At 42.2% G+C, this 17,437-nt stretch overlaps 1 protein-coding gene across 1 annotated transcript; it reads left to right on the top strand.

Moving 5' to 3' along the window:
- The first annotated feature begins 1,048 nt into the window (after window positions 1-1,048).
- On the top strand, window positions 1,049-15,776 carry LOC119034185 (guanine nucleotide-binding protein G(I)/G(S)/G(O) subunit gamma-4). The gene is made up of 3 exons (XM_037124976.1): window positions 1,049-1,565; window positions 3,000-3,105; window positions 13,598-15,776. The coding sequence occupies exons 2-3, from the start codon at window positions 3,007-3,009 to the stop codon at window positions 13,724-13,726; spliced, it is 228 nt and encodes a 75-aa protein (XP_036980871.1). The 5' UTR covers window positions 1,049-1,565; window positions 3,000-3,006; the 3' UTR covers window positions 13,727-15,776.
- Window positions 15,777-17,437: the final 1,661 nt, after the last annotated feature.

The following is a 17,437-nucleotide window of genomic DNA, read 5'->3' as shown; positions in this document are numbered from 1 at the left end:
CCAGGAAGCAATATCAGACATTTGTCTTCATGTGGGGAAGAAACCAGGAGACCTGTTTTAACACAGCTGTGAAAAAAAACAAAAAACATTGTTCTGCCTTCTGTGATGAAAAACTGATGTCTTACATTTCGCCACTTGTTTACGAGAAAGGGAATATTTCTTCTTACATCGTGACGTCATTCCTTTTGCGTTATCTTGATTATGGTTTGTTCCCTCTCAGCCCCCCTGGACTCTCAGTGTGCCCTGCATCAAGCCTGTATAAGACATGATGTTACTGTTTACTGCCTGCATGTGTTTCCTCTTTGAAACTTATAAAAGTGTATGAGAACCACAACCTTTCTCTTCCCTCCGGGACATCCACATGATATTGTGCGAATGTTTAGTTTTTTTCCGTCTTGTTTTTTTTTGTTTGTTTTTTTTTGTTCGAGAAGATTTGCTAATGAGTGATGTTTTTTGTGCTTTTCTTACACATACGGAAATATTGTTTTTCTGTTGATAACTTAAGCTATGCATAATTTAATATCATCGTCTTAGGTTACTGAAATTGTGTCATTTCACTGACCTTTCTGCGGGCTGATGCAGTTCTCACAGGTCATCTTTAATGTTTTCTTTTTGTTTGTATATATGTGAGTGTGTGTATGTATGGACAAACCAAGTGATGGGTATATTATAAATATATAAATATATATAAATATTTGAAGAAATATTACAACTTTCTTGTCTTTTGTGTCCTTTTTCTTATTGTGTGGGAGAAAAGGTGCGTTCAGGGGCAAGAAGAAAAACCAAGGTGATGCTGCATAAGTTAATGTAGATCAGAGAAACGAACACGGGATAAAATATGATTATTCTACAAAAAAAGGAGCGATTCAAATGTTTCACCTGGATGCAAATTAACACCCAAAGTTTACTGTTATGGATGAGGCCCATCAGTTACTATGGGATGTGGGGTGGGGTGGGGGGGGTTGGGGGACCCGGTGATGTCAAAGCTGATGTAAAAATGAAATGGGGAAGCCTGCAGATCTCAGGTGCCTCCTGCAGCAATACAGCAAATTAGAGAATCAGCAGATGCTAATTTGACTAATAGGGCTGCTGCCTCGGTGCGTTTAGGGCCGGTCCGTACAGCGGGAACGCATCGCGGGATTGTTTGCTGCTGCAGCTCCCTCGTCCGCTGATCGAGTGCTCCCTGCCCCACAGCCTGCATCTGATCGTCATACAGAGGTTTCCCCCCCTGCTGCATGCGTAACATCTCTCCAAGTCCAGCCGTGGTGCTCACCAAGACCTCACCGCTCGGATCCTCATCTCCTACACGGAATACGCACGACTCACACTGAGCGAGCCGCCGAGGCGAAATCAAAACGCCGGGATTTTAACCTCCTTTCGGGTTCAGTCCAGAGCGAAGCGAGCCCGGGATTTCCTCTTATCATTTGATATTTGACAGATCCGCGTTTTCTTGTGTGTGTGTGTGCGCGCGCGCGTGGTGTGTGTGTGTGTGCGTATGTGTGTGTGTGTTGGGTGGAGTCAACCCGGAATTCTCCAAATTGGAAAAACCACTGGCACATTTTCAGGTAGGTCGGCGGCTGTAGCCTACATTAATCTGCTCCTAGCCGAGCAATGCAGCGAGGCATCAGGAGATATTTTCATTCTAATTCCTTCATGCAGGATCATTTGTTTTGTTTGTTTTTTGTTGTTTTTTATCCCAGTGGTGTGGTTTTGCTGTTTCCTGCTCTGAACCAGGGCCGCAGCTCAAACCGTGTGTGTGTCCACACATCTTAATCCCCCCCACCCCTTTTTTTTTTTTTTTTTTTTTAGAAATAAAGAGTCGCCCGTGTTTGACAGATCTGCATCAACAATTAGTATCGGTACATTCGTGGTGAGACGCTGTGGACACAGTGAGAGAGACACATACAGCCGTGTGGGCTTCAGGATGCACGAATCGAAGGGAAACCTACATGTGTGGTGGTGGTGGTGGGGGAGAGGAGGAAAAAACAGGCCTGATAGCTTCACTACGAGGGTGTGATATAAATTGGCTTTAGAGCCGCGAAGGGTGGGATTGGACCTGTGAAGCCGGCGTGTGCATCAAATACATCTGCTTTCAAACACGGCCAGCTGTGGGGCTCAATTCAGGGCTTGATGCGATGATGAATGAAATAAATAAACAAATCGATGCAAAGGAGGAAGGGGGGGGGGGGGTCAGTTATTGTGAATTGATTCAACAGCACCCCACCTTCATATGTGTGTTTTTTGTTTTTTGTTTTTTGTTTTAATTTATTTTTTCATGCAGCCCTCATTTATAACAACACATCTGTGGTCAGGTGTCTCAGATCTGCCAAACTGGGACGTTTGAGGAGCAGAGGGAGTCAATGGGGGGGGCAGGGTGTAGTCAAGAGGCTGCATGTAAAGCTGCAGATTCATGGATGCTGTGGAGAAAGTTGAGGAGAAAAAGAAGAAGAAGAAGGGGACTGATGAGTAGGCGAAGGAAAGTTGCATGTTTGATTCCCCTCTGAGGGGGTTCATGACCTGATAATGACCCGACGTAAACCCTCACCACCACTGCCACAAATGCCTGCCGAAGTGCCCTCGAGCCATGCAGCTCCAAAGAGATGTGCTCGTGTTTTAATGCTCCCCGCCTTTTGTGACTTTTCCCTCGGCCCTCTGCGAACAAAAAAAAAAAAAACCCGGAAAGGTAAAAAGACAAAAATAAATAAATAAATAAATAATCATGCATGAGCACTGGCTGAAAAAAAGGACAACCTGCTGTCCAGCTGATGCCTTTTGGGCTCTTTCTTCAGATAAAATGGAGCATGGCTGCTGTAAAACACATTCCCCCAGACAAAATGGGTCCTTTAAATAAAAAGGTTGTGGTAGAGAATGGCTGCTCCGGGGAGGGAGGGGGGACGTTAGCGACACCGCCGGGGGGGGAGGAGGACGCTGCTTTGTGGATTTAATGTGATGCTCATTGACTCTATGTGTCCCCCCCCTCTTCTGTGCCTGCGTCACAGGAGCACCATGAAGGACGGTATTGCCAACAACAGCACGGCCAGCATCTCCCAAGCCAGGAAAGCTGTGGAGCAGCTGAAGATGGAGGCCTGCATGGATAGGATAAAGGTACAGCACTTTTATCCTCTACCTGTGTCGGAGAGCAAATATTTACACGTGTTTCTGTTTGACCAACCTGCCTTACTGTGTACTTTATTCTGAAAAAACAAACAAACAAACAAAAAGAAATAGGCACCAAACAAAACTGTTGGAAACTTCAACTGCATTCTGCCATTTCATGCAACTACAAGATAAAAACAAAACAAAACACATGTTTATTATCAGCTGTAAATTTTGCGCCTTTAAACGAATCACACTGTTTAAAATGGCTGCCATGGAACGTTGTTACGTTTGATTAAATCTCACATACACCTTCCTGCTGCTGTAAATACTCACTCATTCACCAAATGTGCATACATCCTCAAATTAGCCCCTCTACAGTAATGTTTGATAAAAGCTACAGTACCCCGCTGTTTTGGGGAATGACAGGGAATTCTTTAAAAATTAATATCATCGTGTTTTTCTTAAGACTCTTCAGTAAGAACAAATGTGAAAGTGTCAGAGGGGCTGGGACAGTTTTAAGACACGGACTGCTGTCGCCTCCTCTGTGACGAATGTCATGTGCGGCCATCTTGACATTTGAAACCTCCAAATGCTGAATTAGAGGGAATATTTCTTATTCTCACCGAGAGTTGGATATAAGATCGATGCCAACCTCATGAATACGGTGAAATGTGCAGCTACAGGCCACACCCAGCTAGCTTAGCTTAGCATAAAGACTGTAAACAGGGGGAAACAGCTAGCCTCAGCAATGACCACGTTATGACATATGATGATAAGTGATCTTCAGAGGTGCTGGAAGCTTCAGCTTGTTACCTTCATCCTCGGACAGGCTCGCCCTTTGTCCTCGTTTATACAGTCTTCATGCTAAGATAAATTAGCCAGCTGATGGATCTAGCATTCATATTTACATAAGTCAGACATGTGAGAATGATACAGTTCTTTTGTACTCGTCACCAGAAAGTTAATGAGTGTATTTTAGATGCTGAAGCAGACAGTGTATCGACTTTACGCTCCTTTTGCTGAGTTCTGTGTCGGCTATTTGTCATCTCAGTTCTCTATGAATGCATTTACCCATAAATCAGATGGACTGATACTGTAGCAGTAAACCATCACCCTGTATCTGTTCTTCACGGACAAGAATGCAGTCAGAGCAAGATCGGACTCACGATGGAGAGTTTCTGAAGGACAGAAATGGATGCGGCAGCAGCAGAGATAACCTGGTTTTGTAGGTTAACCTGGAAGCTGGCATCGCTGCGGTTCCCTTGCGTGACTTCGCTGTGCCACCAGTGAGCTGTTAACTGCACTATACCATACACCCATAACTGTGAAATGATTGATCTAAGAACTGTCGAGAGTGTTGAAAGTCTAACTAAGTGAGCGAGTGGATGAGTGTCGACGTGATGATGCTTTCGTGCCCTTGCTAACCTCATTTAGCCACTTGTTAGCAACAGCTTTGTTTGAAGACACAGTTGAAAGGGATTGACACTCACATGTGTTGATGAAGGTTCGTGGTATTTCCAAGTGCTGGATCGTAGGCAGCTGGACGCGCTTCAGTTTCGTGACCCACAAGTGGCCTTAACGACTCTGTAAGGACACTCCCACACAGGGATTAAAAGCCTGTAACTCCCCTCCAGTTAGTTAGAACTGAAGAAGCCTCTTGGATGAGGGGTGAAACGGCTAGTTGCCTATGATAAAGCACTTAGAATTCAACTGTGGGTATTTACTGACGGATTTTATGTTGTAAAACTAAACATCACTTTCAGCCACAGAACTTATTCAAGGCACCTTACTGAAAACCCATTCAAAAACATGTATTGATGTTTTAAGACTTATTCCTGGGGCTTTTTTGTTCTATGCACTTGTTTTCCTGGTCAAAACATGGTGCTTACATTACCCACAATGCAACTCAACTTGTGTCTAAAATCATTAACTTCCCACTTTATAGTGGACTATATAGTTATTACAGTTTTTAGGGTCACTGAATCTAACAATTATGTAATGCAGGAAATGCAAAGGCATGAAAAAGACAAGGCAGGTGGGAATACCAACATTTTTCATCAGACATATTGTAAAATGATGAAGAATAACCTTATCCTCCACTGAAGAATGTGTGTTATGCTCGTAGCAGCTAACGTAGCCTTGAGTTGCTGGTCAGAGAGGAGATGATGATGATGATTTTCATTTACAAACTATTTGTCTGGAGACCAGTAGCATCACTTCACGCAGCTCCCTCTGGAGCCACAGACAACTTTGAACAACATGTTTCCATATATATATATATATATATATATATATATATATATAGCCTATAACAGCCTTATTCATTCCAACAGCCCCCTGCAAGATGACAACTAAATTAAGGTTTTCTCAGTTTAGCCTTGTGCAACTTGTTCTGACAGGCGTCACATGACGCCTCAGTTCACCTTGAGAGTCCCGGTGTCCCCACCTCTCTGTCAGAGTGCATCTACTGAGCACAGCAGGTGGCAGCGACATGGTGACTGTGAGGGATGAACCCAGGGGGATGGAGGGCCGCGGTGGATGTCGACAACTTCTGACATGAGTTTTTTCGACCAGTCTGGATCGTATATTCTGAGTGTGATCGTAAAGATTGTCCTTGGTTAGCACTTTGTGTGCAGCAGGCTTGTGAGCTTAAAGGTGTCGGGTTCAAATTCCCCATTGCAGCATATTTAAATTGGCTTGTGCTGACTTCTGTGTTCCATGCTTCTTATTGTGAAGCAGGCATTATAAAGTACGTGTGCTTATCAAACAGCATCTGGTTGAATATTGTTAGACCTGCAATGTTTATCTTTGATCGGTAACCATGGTTCAGCATGTCATAACACTGTTTCTGTACATAGAGATTTCTGTAATACTTCCGTTCATAAGAAAGAATCATCACGCATTCATTGCCAGAAGTCATTTTTTTAACTGCATGAAGTTACTCCGCCCACCCAACACAAAAAAAGAAAAGCAAAAGACAGCTTAACATTAATATTGTTCTGTAGGGTGAAGGGACGACTCCACGCAGCAGCGTTCATGAACGACTTCTTGTGCAACTTAAAAGGCCGTGTCATCATCTCATTCGGTATGCTCCTCGTGTGCTTGGGGAATGATTGCCCCACAGCCCCGAGGCTGTTCGCTCAGCATTATAGCCGGGCCTGGAAGCCTGCCATACACCATCATCCCTACTCAGCACAACAAAGGCTGCTTACAAGAAAAACTCCCCTTCTTAAAAAACAAAGTGATTACCCTCAACTTGTTGTCAGGGTCTGGAAGATGTATCACAAAGAGCCCTGATTTAACTCACAAGATGGGTTATTTGGCACAACTTCTCATCAGTCACTCCATATTTTTCTAACACGAGAAGAGCTGTGTTTGTCAAACTCTCAATCATGAATAATCATAGCAATCAAGAATTGAACTGTCGCTGCCCACATAAAGCTGGTAACGACCGCACAGATCCCCCATCTCACCATCCGAGTTGTGGATCTACGAGACGATTTTTGAGTTTGAGCCATTTCGGAGTGTGAGACTGCAAACTCAGCAAGTTACCGACCCACGTGGACCTTTTAGGCAAGTCCATCAAACAATAATTTGACGTGCCAGATGGTTCGTAACACAGAACCATCTGGGAGGCTGTCCGTAGAAACGGTTTGGTAAAGGGCAGGCAGAAAAAAAAAACCTACTTGACAGGTAATTGGACGAACCATCTGTCCCTCAGCATCCATCACGGGCTAACTTCAACCAATCAGAGCAACAGTCGGACGGCTCTACTTCCAGCGGAGCTGGTTGCTACATCAAACTCTTGCTGAAGCCAGTAGAGAGAAGAGTGAAAACCATAAGTTACCATAGACAGGAAACACATATAAAACATAAAGTATTTCCTAAAAACAGTAAAAAGATTGAATCCCATTTTCTTAGTACAGAGCAGTAAACTGACATTACATTTCAAATGTAGTCTTTGAAGCCTCTGTGCCTTCAGTTGTATTTCTTTTATAAGGGTTTAATAGAAATGTTAAAAGCAGCGGTAAAGATTCAATCTGTAAAGTAGTTTCAGGCCATCAGACCTGACCTGGAGGTCTTCTCTCAGGCGACACTATCTTCCTGCTTTTTTAGACAGAGCCTGCAGGAAGTAACAAGGGCCCTCTCTCAATTTGCGATTTGATAGACGAGGACGTGTACCAAGTTCATGTGGTGTCACCACATAGCAGCTGCGTGGGAAGAACTGCTCCACGTCAGCCTCCTCGATGTAATCCAGAGTCAGAGGTGGTGAAAAGAACTACAAAAGTGTTGACAAACCAAGTCTGCAGGGGCTATTTAAGCTATTACACTTAAACACTGGATACTGTAAGTTGATATTGTGGAGTTTGATTTTTTCCTGTAATGATACCGACTAAGGAGTTTCTTGTCTTGGTGTGACCGTGCGACTAGGAACGTGAACCTGACGTGCTCCAGAGTGCATCTCGTTTGGGTTTAGGTCAGGTGACTGTGGACTCCATCACTCTCCTTCTCGGTCAAATAGCCCTTACACAGCCCGGAGGTGTGTTTGGGGTCATTGTCCTGTTGAAAAATAAATGATGGTCCAACTAAACACAAACCACAAAGATCTCAAATTTGGACTCATCAGACCAAAGCACAGATTTCCACTGGTCTAATGTCCATTCCTTGTGTTTCTTGGCCCAAACAGATAGTTCTGCTTGTTGCTTTTCCTCAGTAGTGATTTTTTAGCAGTCATTTGACCATAAAAGCCTGATTCGTGCAGTCTCCTCTGAACAGTAGAGATGTGTCTGCAACTAGAACTCTGCGTGGCATTCATCTGGGCTCTAATCTGAGGTGCTGTGATTTCTGAGGCTGGTGACTTGGATGAACTTCTCCTCAGCAGCAGAGGTGACAGGGGTGTCATCCTTTCCTGGGGCGGCCCTCATGTGAGCCAGTTTTGTTGTAGCGCTTGATGGTTTTTGCGACTGTACCTGGTCGACACATTCAAAGTTTTTGCAATTTTCTGGACTGACTGACCTTCAGTTCTTAAAGTAATGATGGACTGTTGTTTCTCTTTACTTTGCTGATTGGTTCTTGCCATAATATGAATTCGAACTGTTGTCAAATAGGGCTGTCAGCTGTGTACCAACCAGACTTCTGCACAACACAAGTGATTGTCCCAACCCTATTAAGAAGGTAAGAAATTCCACAGATGAATCCTGACAAGGCACACCTGTGAAGTGAAAACCACTTCAGGTGACAACTCATGAAGCTCATTGAGAGAAGGCTAAGGGTTTGCAGCACTGTCAGCAAAGCAAAGGGTGGCTGCTTTGAGGAATCTAAAATATGAAACATATTTAGAGTTATTTCACACTTTTTGTTTACTACATAATTCCATGTGTTCATTCATAGTTTCGTAGTGGGGAAGCCCTGATGAGTCGATTACCGAGTGCAGTAGAGTTCCGCTGCTCAAGGATGACAATGTATGATTATTACTCCATGGAAATGCAATCAAAGTTCATATGTGTCTTGCCTACCAGTTTATAACAGTTATTATCGAGAGCGGACAGGGAAAAATCAGGATTGAGCAAGGTCAGTCACTTTAGGTATTTGGAGGAGACTGCGGAACTCTACTGCACTCGGTAATCGACTCGTCTGGTTAGACCATGGATTCAATTTACACCGGAATATCCCTTTAAGCTGTGAAGTATTTCGCTCACACACTGTCTGAATAGATCTGACATGTCAGCTTTATTGTCACCTTAGCATTTTTAGGGAAAAGGGACTTGAATGTAAATGAATCTTAAATGTCGCATCTGATCTATATCTGAGAGGCTTCCACTCAGCTCCGTAGTGGGCCTGACACAAATGTAAGATTTCTGAATAATTGACTCCGCTCCGCTGCATCTTCGCTCTCATGTGAAAACCTTTTAGCACAGGAGGAACACACGCCAGGCACATTTATGATTATTCAGTGAGTTTTTTTAAAGGTCAAATCTTCTCTTAAAAAAACATTTATTCTTCTGTAAGTTAGATAACGCGGAACATTAGCAGAGTTATGTTTTTCAGCCAGCTATGATGACATTTGTATGCAATGTTTGGCAAGAGGCACAATTTGACTCTTTGTGTCAGCGCTCGCATTTCTGAACAAATTATTAGCAGCAATAATGCTAAAGAAACACTTAATGAATGCAGCGAGGATGAAAAGCGTTTACACTGATTAAGGCAGCAGCACTGAGCCATGGGCGGTAGATGTTATATATTTGAGGTATTTATATAAGATTTTTTTGAAAAATAAGCTCTCAGATGGCTGAGTCGGTGTGTCGATCTTGGAAAAATCACTTAACAGCTTTAGTGTCAGCGACACATCTGTGTTATTTTCTCAGAAGTTGTGGGATGATTGACAGGCAGGCAGCTGTTTGTGCTTTGATAACCACTTGGCACATCAGACGTGAAGATCCAAGTAATTCTTTATTAACGAGCCGCTGGAGTAAAACGCAGACGCTAAATGGTAAAGCGGCGAAAAGTACAGAGAACGAGGAGAAAACAGACGACTGCCGATCCCTTAAATTTAATTAAGGGATCTGATGAGGGAGGGTGTGTATCAGTGACGAGAGCAGTCTCTGTGCTGCTGATTGAGGGATCACCGCATTCTCATTAATTGCTCAATCAGCCAAAGGAATGTGATCTGTGCTAATTAGAAGGACTCTCCTTCCATCATGGGGCTGCAGTGTAATTACAGTCAGTCTGGGTCTAATGACACACGCTGTGCAATACCACGGTTTGTCCTGTGGGGCTCTCCTTCTCTGCAGAAACCCTGTGCTGCAGTTACATGATAATATAATTATTGCATTTGCTTTCATTATGAGAATAATTAAGCTGTTTACTTGCATTGCAACAGAAAGGCTTTGTTAATGTCCCCACTTTGTGAAGGCTTGGATGCTCCGATTAGCGCCCAAATTAGGTCAAATTGAAGAGGAACTTTGAAATAAATATGCAGCTAAAATAATTTAACATCAAGAATGTGTGCGTGTGTCTTCTGAGAGAGCAGATCATTTTTAATAAGGCTCTCCTCGATCCTCCGATGAACACAACAGCTCTCTGATTATGACCTTAATAAAAAGCAACCAGTTAGATCAGAATAAGTGTCATTGGTTGCGGGTTTTTAACCAAAAGCCTGCAAAGCCAATGACCTGCCCATTATCCTCTGCTGTACTTCAGTGGGAATTAGCCTTTGGTAGCTAACAAGCTAACCCAAAATGGTGTCAGTGATTAGGAAAAAATCCTCCCATGTTAGAAAATAAATAGATAAAATAAACAGTTAGAACAGTTAGTTAGAATAAACAGTAGAATTGTCATTGTGAACATGTTAGGCTTTCAGCAAATGACGTTCACAACATCCTCTAATTTAGTACTAATAAATAAATGCTAGCAAGCTAATACGCTAAACTAAGATGGAGACAGTGGTAAAAATAAAAATAAAAACAACCTCTTAATAATTAAAAAAAAAACAACAACCAAATAATTGAAAATTATTATAAATAAAAATGATTGTAAATAAAAAAATAAAAAATCTGACATGTGATATTTTATATTCTTTACATTATTCTTATCACAATCACAATATTTTTTTGATGTCGTTCCTCTCTATCGCCATTGTTGTCTAAAAACTAAAAACTGAAAAGCACATCTTATTGTGACAGCATTAGCACATCGACTTATTGTGTAATAATCCACCGCTGAAAATAGTCCCCAGCAGATGCACTGTCACTCCTGTTTGAGTAGCATTTGTTGAAATCTACAGTACCCAGCTGTGTTATGACATTGCTGAGCCTTTGCAGAAAGAGAACGAACATGCTTTTTGTTAGTATTTTAATAGAAGTACATTTCAGTAGGAACTAATGGGCTTGCTGCTGAGTGCCACACGGATGGAGACGTCAGAAAGAACTGAGAGATGGACTAATGCACTGCATTCGCTGATGATAAGAGGAGTATAGACTAGCTCCGGCCTCACTGCTCCTTATACAATACAGAAATCTCAGCACCACATCATGATCGACACCCTGTAGATGTATTATTTAAACTGTAAACGGACTGTAACAGTGGATTCTGGATGATGATGGATTTTGCGCGTTGTATTCTCTTGTGAGAGCAGCGGTGGGTGAGGTGAAGTGGCAGGGAGGAGATCAGATGGCGCTGTCCTCCATGTAGATCCCTGAGCCCTCACAGTCCCTGTGATGCAGCTGCTCCTCTGCTCTCCACTTGCAGCCTCCCCCCCCCGTTACCTCCCACTCAGCTCCCGAGTGGAAACCTGCATTCACAGGCTGTACTGTAAAATTTATAGTCACTGTGTGACATTGAAGAATACAGTACGCTTTTCACCTTGAGGCAGGAAGTGTGTTGTTAGTCCCATCCTCCGTTCCCCTCAGCTGGTCAAGGTCCCACCTTAACACCTGTCAGTCATCTGGATGAGCTGTCTCTTCGTATCGCCCGAGGCTGAGGTAACAGGCATCAGGGCAGTCGCCACGGGCGCTGATGAATCAGAAGCACAGACAATATGAATTTTTAAAGCAAAAGGAGGCAGGTAACGTTCACCCAGATTCTGGACCGACCTAATCTGCCGCAAGTTTGTCTGCAGAAACATTTTTTGGCGAAGGAGAACACGCTGGGAGCCGAGACCAGCCTGAGCCTCAGTGCAAGTTTATCAAAAATTAAAACACGCCACGCAACTGTTCTCCAGTGCTCCATGCTTTATTCACCTCGACAAATGTTTTCCTGCCGACATCAGGGAGGTTGTTTCCTGTTTCCTGTCTGTCAGTCAGACAGTCAGTCAGTCAGCCATGTGACTCGCACATCATCAGGTGAACAACTTCACTGTCATTGTCAGCTATTTTCTTTTTTTAAATTATTCTTTAAAGATAAAGAAATGCTCAGAGAACAATACAACTTCCTGTCCTTTACAAATAACAATAATTAATCTGAACCCACGAATGGGTGAAATCGGTCAATCTTAATTTTAACCCCTCAAGCAGCATCGCTATCAGGCCAAATGTTTAATTTGTCTGATACTTTAGTTAATGATTAAATACTTACAAATCTAATGACATTGCCATCAGCTTCAGCTTTATTTTGTGTGTACGTGCTAATAAGTAAATGTTTGCTAAGATGCTGGTCTCAAATGCTGAACATGAGAAAACATTATCATGTATGCTAGCATACCTTTGTTAGCATCCAGCAGTTAGCAGCCCCGCAGCCGCTAGCACGGCTATTAATCTTGTGCAGTAGGAACACAGCGGACTCTGCTCTCTTCCATTAAGGATTTTACTCCTTCATCTAAAATTCAAACTATTCTACAAGAAAAATGTTTTGTTTTTCAGAACAGGCATGCTCCAGTGAACTCTACACAGTGGCTTATAATCTGGTCCTTATTTGATCCTAAATGTACCAAGTGGAAATCCAAAATGCCTCCCTCTTAATACACAATTCCTGTAATTCTGAATTTGTCTGTTTGAAGGGGAACCCTCTCAAAAGCTCATCGAACTACTTGCAGCATCCACTATGTATCTGGGGGCATTTTAGGCGGTGACAGAATATGAAGGGGAGAGAGAGATGCAGCAAAGGTCCCTGGCGGTTTTTGAACTTTTAGGTCCCATCCATTATATATCAGAATAACAGAAATGACCTCAGACACTGCCCTGATGAAGGTGAGATAACTGAAAATGTAGTAAATAAAGCATGGTGGGCTGGAGGGGAGCATTACTTTTTAAAATTTTGATAGATCTAAAAACATCTCAAACATCATTCAAGAGTGTTTAAGGTCAAGAGATCTGTCAGTCAAGCTGTCCAAGCATATACTCACATTTAGAAGGTCCCATATTTTAAAAGGTGAGATGTACATGTCCTCTTTTATTATAAAGCAGGTTTAAGTGCTCTATAAATACTATGAAAGTGTCAAAATGCTCAGTCCACAGAGAAATAGACCTTATTCACACAGTGGCCATACTTTCAAGGTAGGAAGCTCAAAATCTGTCTGGATTTACCCTATCCAGTGTCTTCTCAGTTGTTGATTAATCAGGCAGCAAATAAATTATTCATCAGATTGCCTGCATTTATCCGACTTTCAAACTTGAACAAATCTGTTAGAAAATGGAGCTACGCACCCTGATGTAAGAGCAAAGTGGCCGCTGTGTGAATGTGGTCAACGCCTTGGTTGTAAAAACAGCAGCAGTGCTCATGCTGAAACATGGAGGGCGGTGCCTGCTCAGGCCTGTTCAAGCTGACCGATTAGACACAGCTTTCAGATGGAGGGTGAACAGAGGTGCTGCAGCAACAGACAATATGAGAAATCTGAAGTGTTTCTTAAACATAAAAGCATTAAAGCAATATTTTCAGGTTTGATATTCAGATTTTAATGTATGAACCTGAATATGAACATAATTTGGAAGTTTTATGTAACAGTATGTAATAGTCAGCAAAACATCTGCTCACATTTGTCTCTTCCTTTGTCTCGATATTTCAGGTATCCAAAGCAGCCGCAGACCTGATGGCGTACTGCGACGCCCACATACGCGAGGACCCACTCATTATGCCCGTCCCCGCCTCTGAGAACCCGTTCCGGGAGAAGAAGTTCTTCTGCACCATCCTCTGATGACCTGGCGGTAGATCTGTACGGGTGCAGGCATGGCGTTGCCTGGCTTCTCTGTCTTCACCACACCTGAAGCTACTGGCCATAGGCATTGAGTTGAGTTTTGCCAGGTGGACACTCTGTTGTTGGTCAGCTCTGTCCCGGTGGCTGAAGGTTTTGGGGGAGTCGGCTACCAAACTGGCAACCCAGTGAGCGTATCATGTCTTGTTAAATAGGTTTGTTATTGCTTTGTTATTAGAGAACAGCCTTGCTCAGTGCTTAATGAGATGAGAGATGTTTTTTTTTCTTTTATCGTGCTAGATCTTAACATGCCTCAGGAAACAGAAATATGCCCAGTGTGTCTCCGACTTTTTAAAATATTTATTTCCCGTCACATTATCTGAATAAAAGCGCATTAATCTTTGTATTATCTCCAACATGATTTCAGTTGGATTTTTTATTGCTTTCAGTGAACAAGTTTGACTATTTGTAGCAACACTTGCTGAAAACACCACTGAAATCTGACACTTCCCTTGCTACTGGTTTCTATTTCCATTTGCCTCCACAGTCACCAACAATTAGCCGGCTCCTTTTAGTACCGCAGTACAGTCGGATTCAGATTAGAGAGCGGAAACAGGAACCTTATCTCACACAGTAAATTATTTCAGCTTGTGCAAGAAAGGAGGTGGCTGCACGTCGGCTGCGCTGCAAATAAATAAATAGACTCTCTGTTTATTGAAAGGTGCAGAGCTAATGTTTCGACAGCGAAATTAGTTCTTCAGGGTTTTATCACTGTGCAAACAACCCTTAAGTCAAAAATTATTTATGAATCTGCCACCTCCTTCCCTGGCCCGCACTAATGCATTTTACCTTTGCTGCTCTGTTTGATTTAGTCCTCATACATTTCATCCACTTCAAATCAGAGACACTATCCGTTAATCCTGCCGCCCCCCCCCGACTAGAATATTTCTACAAATTGCAGGAGATCTTCCCCCTTGTGTTTCCTTTAACAGTCTCGTTTGTTCTCTGGGCATGTTTCCTGAGCCTGATTCTTTTTTGCCTGTCCTAGAGTGAATGGCAAGGTCTTTGACATTAATGCCAAACCAGAGGCCTGCATGTTTCTCCGCTCCTTTTACGACAGCCTCCTCTGTTTCCGAGGGACCGTCAGTCTTTTAGAGTGTACAGTATATGTTACAGTGCCAATTGCTGTGAGAGCAGTGTGATCTTCACACTGTCGTCTCGCGGTCCTCTTTTTTCTTTTTTTCTTTCCGTTTTTGTTCTTGGTTTGGAAGAAAAAGCACACTGTCGAAAACATTTCCTTTACATGGTAGTTGAATAGCATTTGCTAATTTTTACGATGAATTGTTATGATCGTTATTAATATTGTTATTATCGGTAGTATTATTGAATATTTGTTGCACAGCACTGACAGCTACATGACGTGTAGTGCTACTAAGCTTGTATGATACTTAGGAGAAGAAAACATTTATAAATCATGCAATTATTGATACTATCTGAGTATTTTTTAAAAACAACATTAAGGGTCGGTTTACATAATATGATCCCTTTCGGTGGTTCAGGCTTTTTGCATTTCTGTAAAAATTCAAGAAATTTCCTCTCGGTACTTGAACAGCCATCGCATTAGGAACACTGGACTGTCACAAACACAAACCACTGGACTCAAATTGTTTTTTTTTTCCCAGATAGTTATTGTCTGTCTTTCCTATCTAAAACCCCTGAGACTGACCTCAGGGTGCTCCCACTGACCTCATCCTAAGGACGGTGCCAAATCTGAACCAAGAAATATAACGGCTACAGATTAATATTGCATGGATTTATTTCTATCTATAACAGAGAGAACTATTACGATATGAAATATTGCCTCCTCATTGACTTTCTGGGTGCTACTCTGCACATAATTGGAGTCCGGAAATGTCGACAAATGTGCAGCTGTATTCATGAATGGTATTATCGTTTTGGTAAAAAAAAATTAAATAATATTATAGCATTTAAATAGCAGGCTTTGTAAATCCTTTGATGGATGAAATGAATTAAAGGAAAACGGTAACCCAAATGTGCTTTGTCTTCAATATTTCTGCCTCATGTCTGTCTCTTGCGTCTTGATCACACTGATGACATGAAACGGCCAAACTGTTCTAGGTCCTACAGAGGAAGTTGGTAGTCTTGTGTGTAGTGGAGACCTCCTGTGGCTGAGCTGAACCACAGGCCATCTGGATGCACTGTTCATGTGTCATGGCATTTTTTAAAAAGGATTATGATTCAATTCAGCCGCAGCCCAGTTTGCCTTTTTACACTGCAGATCGAAAAAAAAAAAAAAAAAAAATAGCCAGAAAGAGCAACACGCGAACCGAGGCTGCAGGTCGCACGGTGCAAAGTCCCTCATAATGATTCAGAGCAACAGCCGCTGACATTAACATTCAGATTTCCTGTCGCTGCTGCCTCATGTGTGCATCCATGCATGTATTTACAGCCTCGCCAGGGAATAGACTGAAATTAGATATAGTTTCCCTTTTTTTTCCTTTTCTTAACACATTTCAGACACTATTCCACTGTGCTTTATGGTCTGGTGAACATATCAGGCCAAATAGCTTGTTTTGGCCTTAATCAGCCATCATCCTGGTGATTTGCTTACATAAGTGGCATTCACGTTACATAACTGAACAGATTTTATGAAACAGTATGGAGGCTACTGATAAATGACATTGATAAGACAGGTCAGGTGTCCCTTATTGATTTGTGTGAACCAATCCCAAAGGAGCAGGATGTAATTAAAGAAAAGATAGAGGTCAATCTTTTAAGATGGGCTGTGGATTAATATCCACGTTAATGAGTTAAAGGTCCTGAAAAGTAATTTCCTCAACCATCTTATTACTTTGAATGATTTGGTCCAAGATGAACACAGTACTGTCTGTCTGTACTAGAAAGGTTTGTTTTTAAATGAGAAGTGCCTGTACCTGCTTGTGCTTTTTCCGCAGGTTTTAAGTGGGCGGGGCTAAATTGGACACAAAGTGATACCACAAACTTCGGTGCACCAATACAATGAACGTTGGCGGGTTGTTTGGTTTAATACCATAAATAAAATCTGATCCGGCCACACCCGCACAGTCCTGATGGAACAGATTAGCTGGATGTTTGTCAACCTAACTTTAAGTTTGGAAGTTTAAGATTAGAACATTCTAAACTAAAAGGTGCACTATGTATTTTTGGAAGAGAGATTCAAACCCAGAAAGAAAATATTTAGAATATTATAAAGGTGTAGTTAAGAACTCAGAAATATGTTTATTTGACATATTTCCACAACTGAATGAACAAGCTATATTCAAAGTGGAATTACGTCCCTTGAATAGCGTTTAAAGCTAGTAAGGTGGCCTTGAAATATAAACAAAGTAACATGAATGAAGTTGAGTTGTCCCTTTCTCTTGTGATTAACATTTAAACTAAAGTTATACAACATAATGTGAAGTCTGACGTTGTGTCAAAGAAGTCCATGAAGCTAGCATGCTAACTAGCTAGCATCACATTTGGCCCCCCTCCCTCCACTCTGAAAAACTGCCTGGTCCAAAACTCCTGTGCTGGTGATATAAACACTAACTTTCCCCCTGGTGTTCCAAGCTTCCAGTCTGGGTATATAGCTAACAGGACTGCTAGCTGCACTGCTACCTGAGCTAACTAGCTAAGAGCAGCTACACTCAAAAGCAGTTAGCGGTTATCTGG

The sequence above is a fragment of the Acanthopagrus latus genome, chromosome 15 (assembly GCF_904848185.1).
Source record: "Acanthopagrus latus isolate v.2019 chromosome 15, fAcaLat1.1, whole genome shotgun sequence".
NCBI classification, from domain to species: domain Eukaryota; kingdom Metazoa; phylum Chordata; class Actinopteri; order Spariformes; family Sparidae; genus Acanthopagrus; species Acanthopagrus latus.
This window is presented reverse-complemented; position numbering and strand designations above follow the sequence as displayed.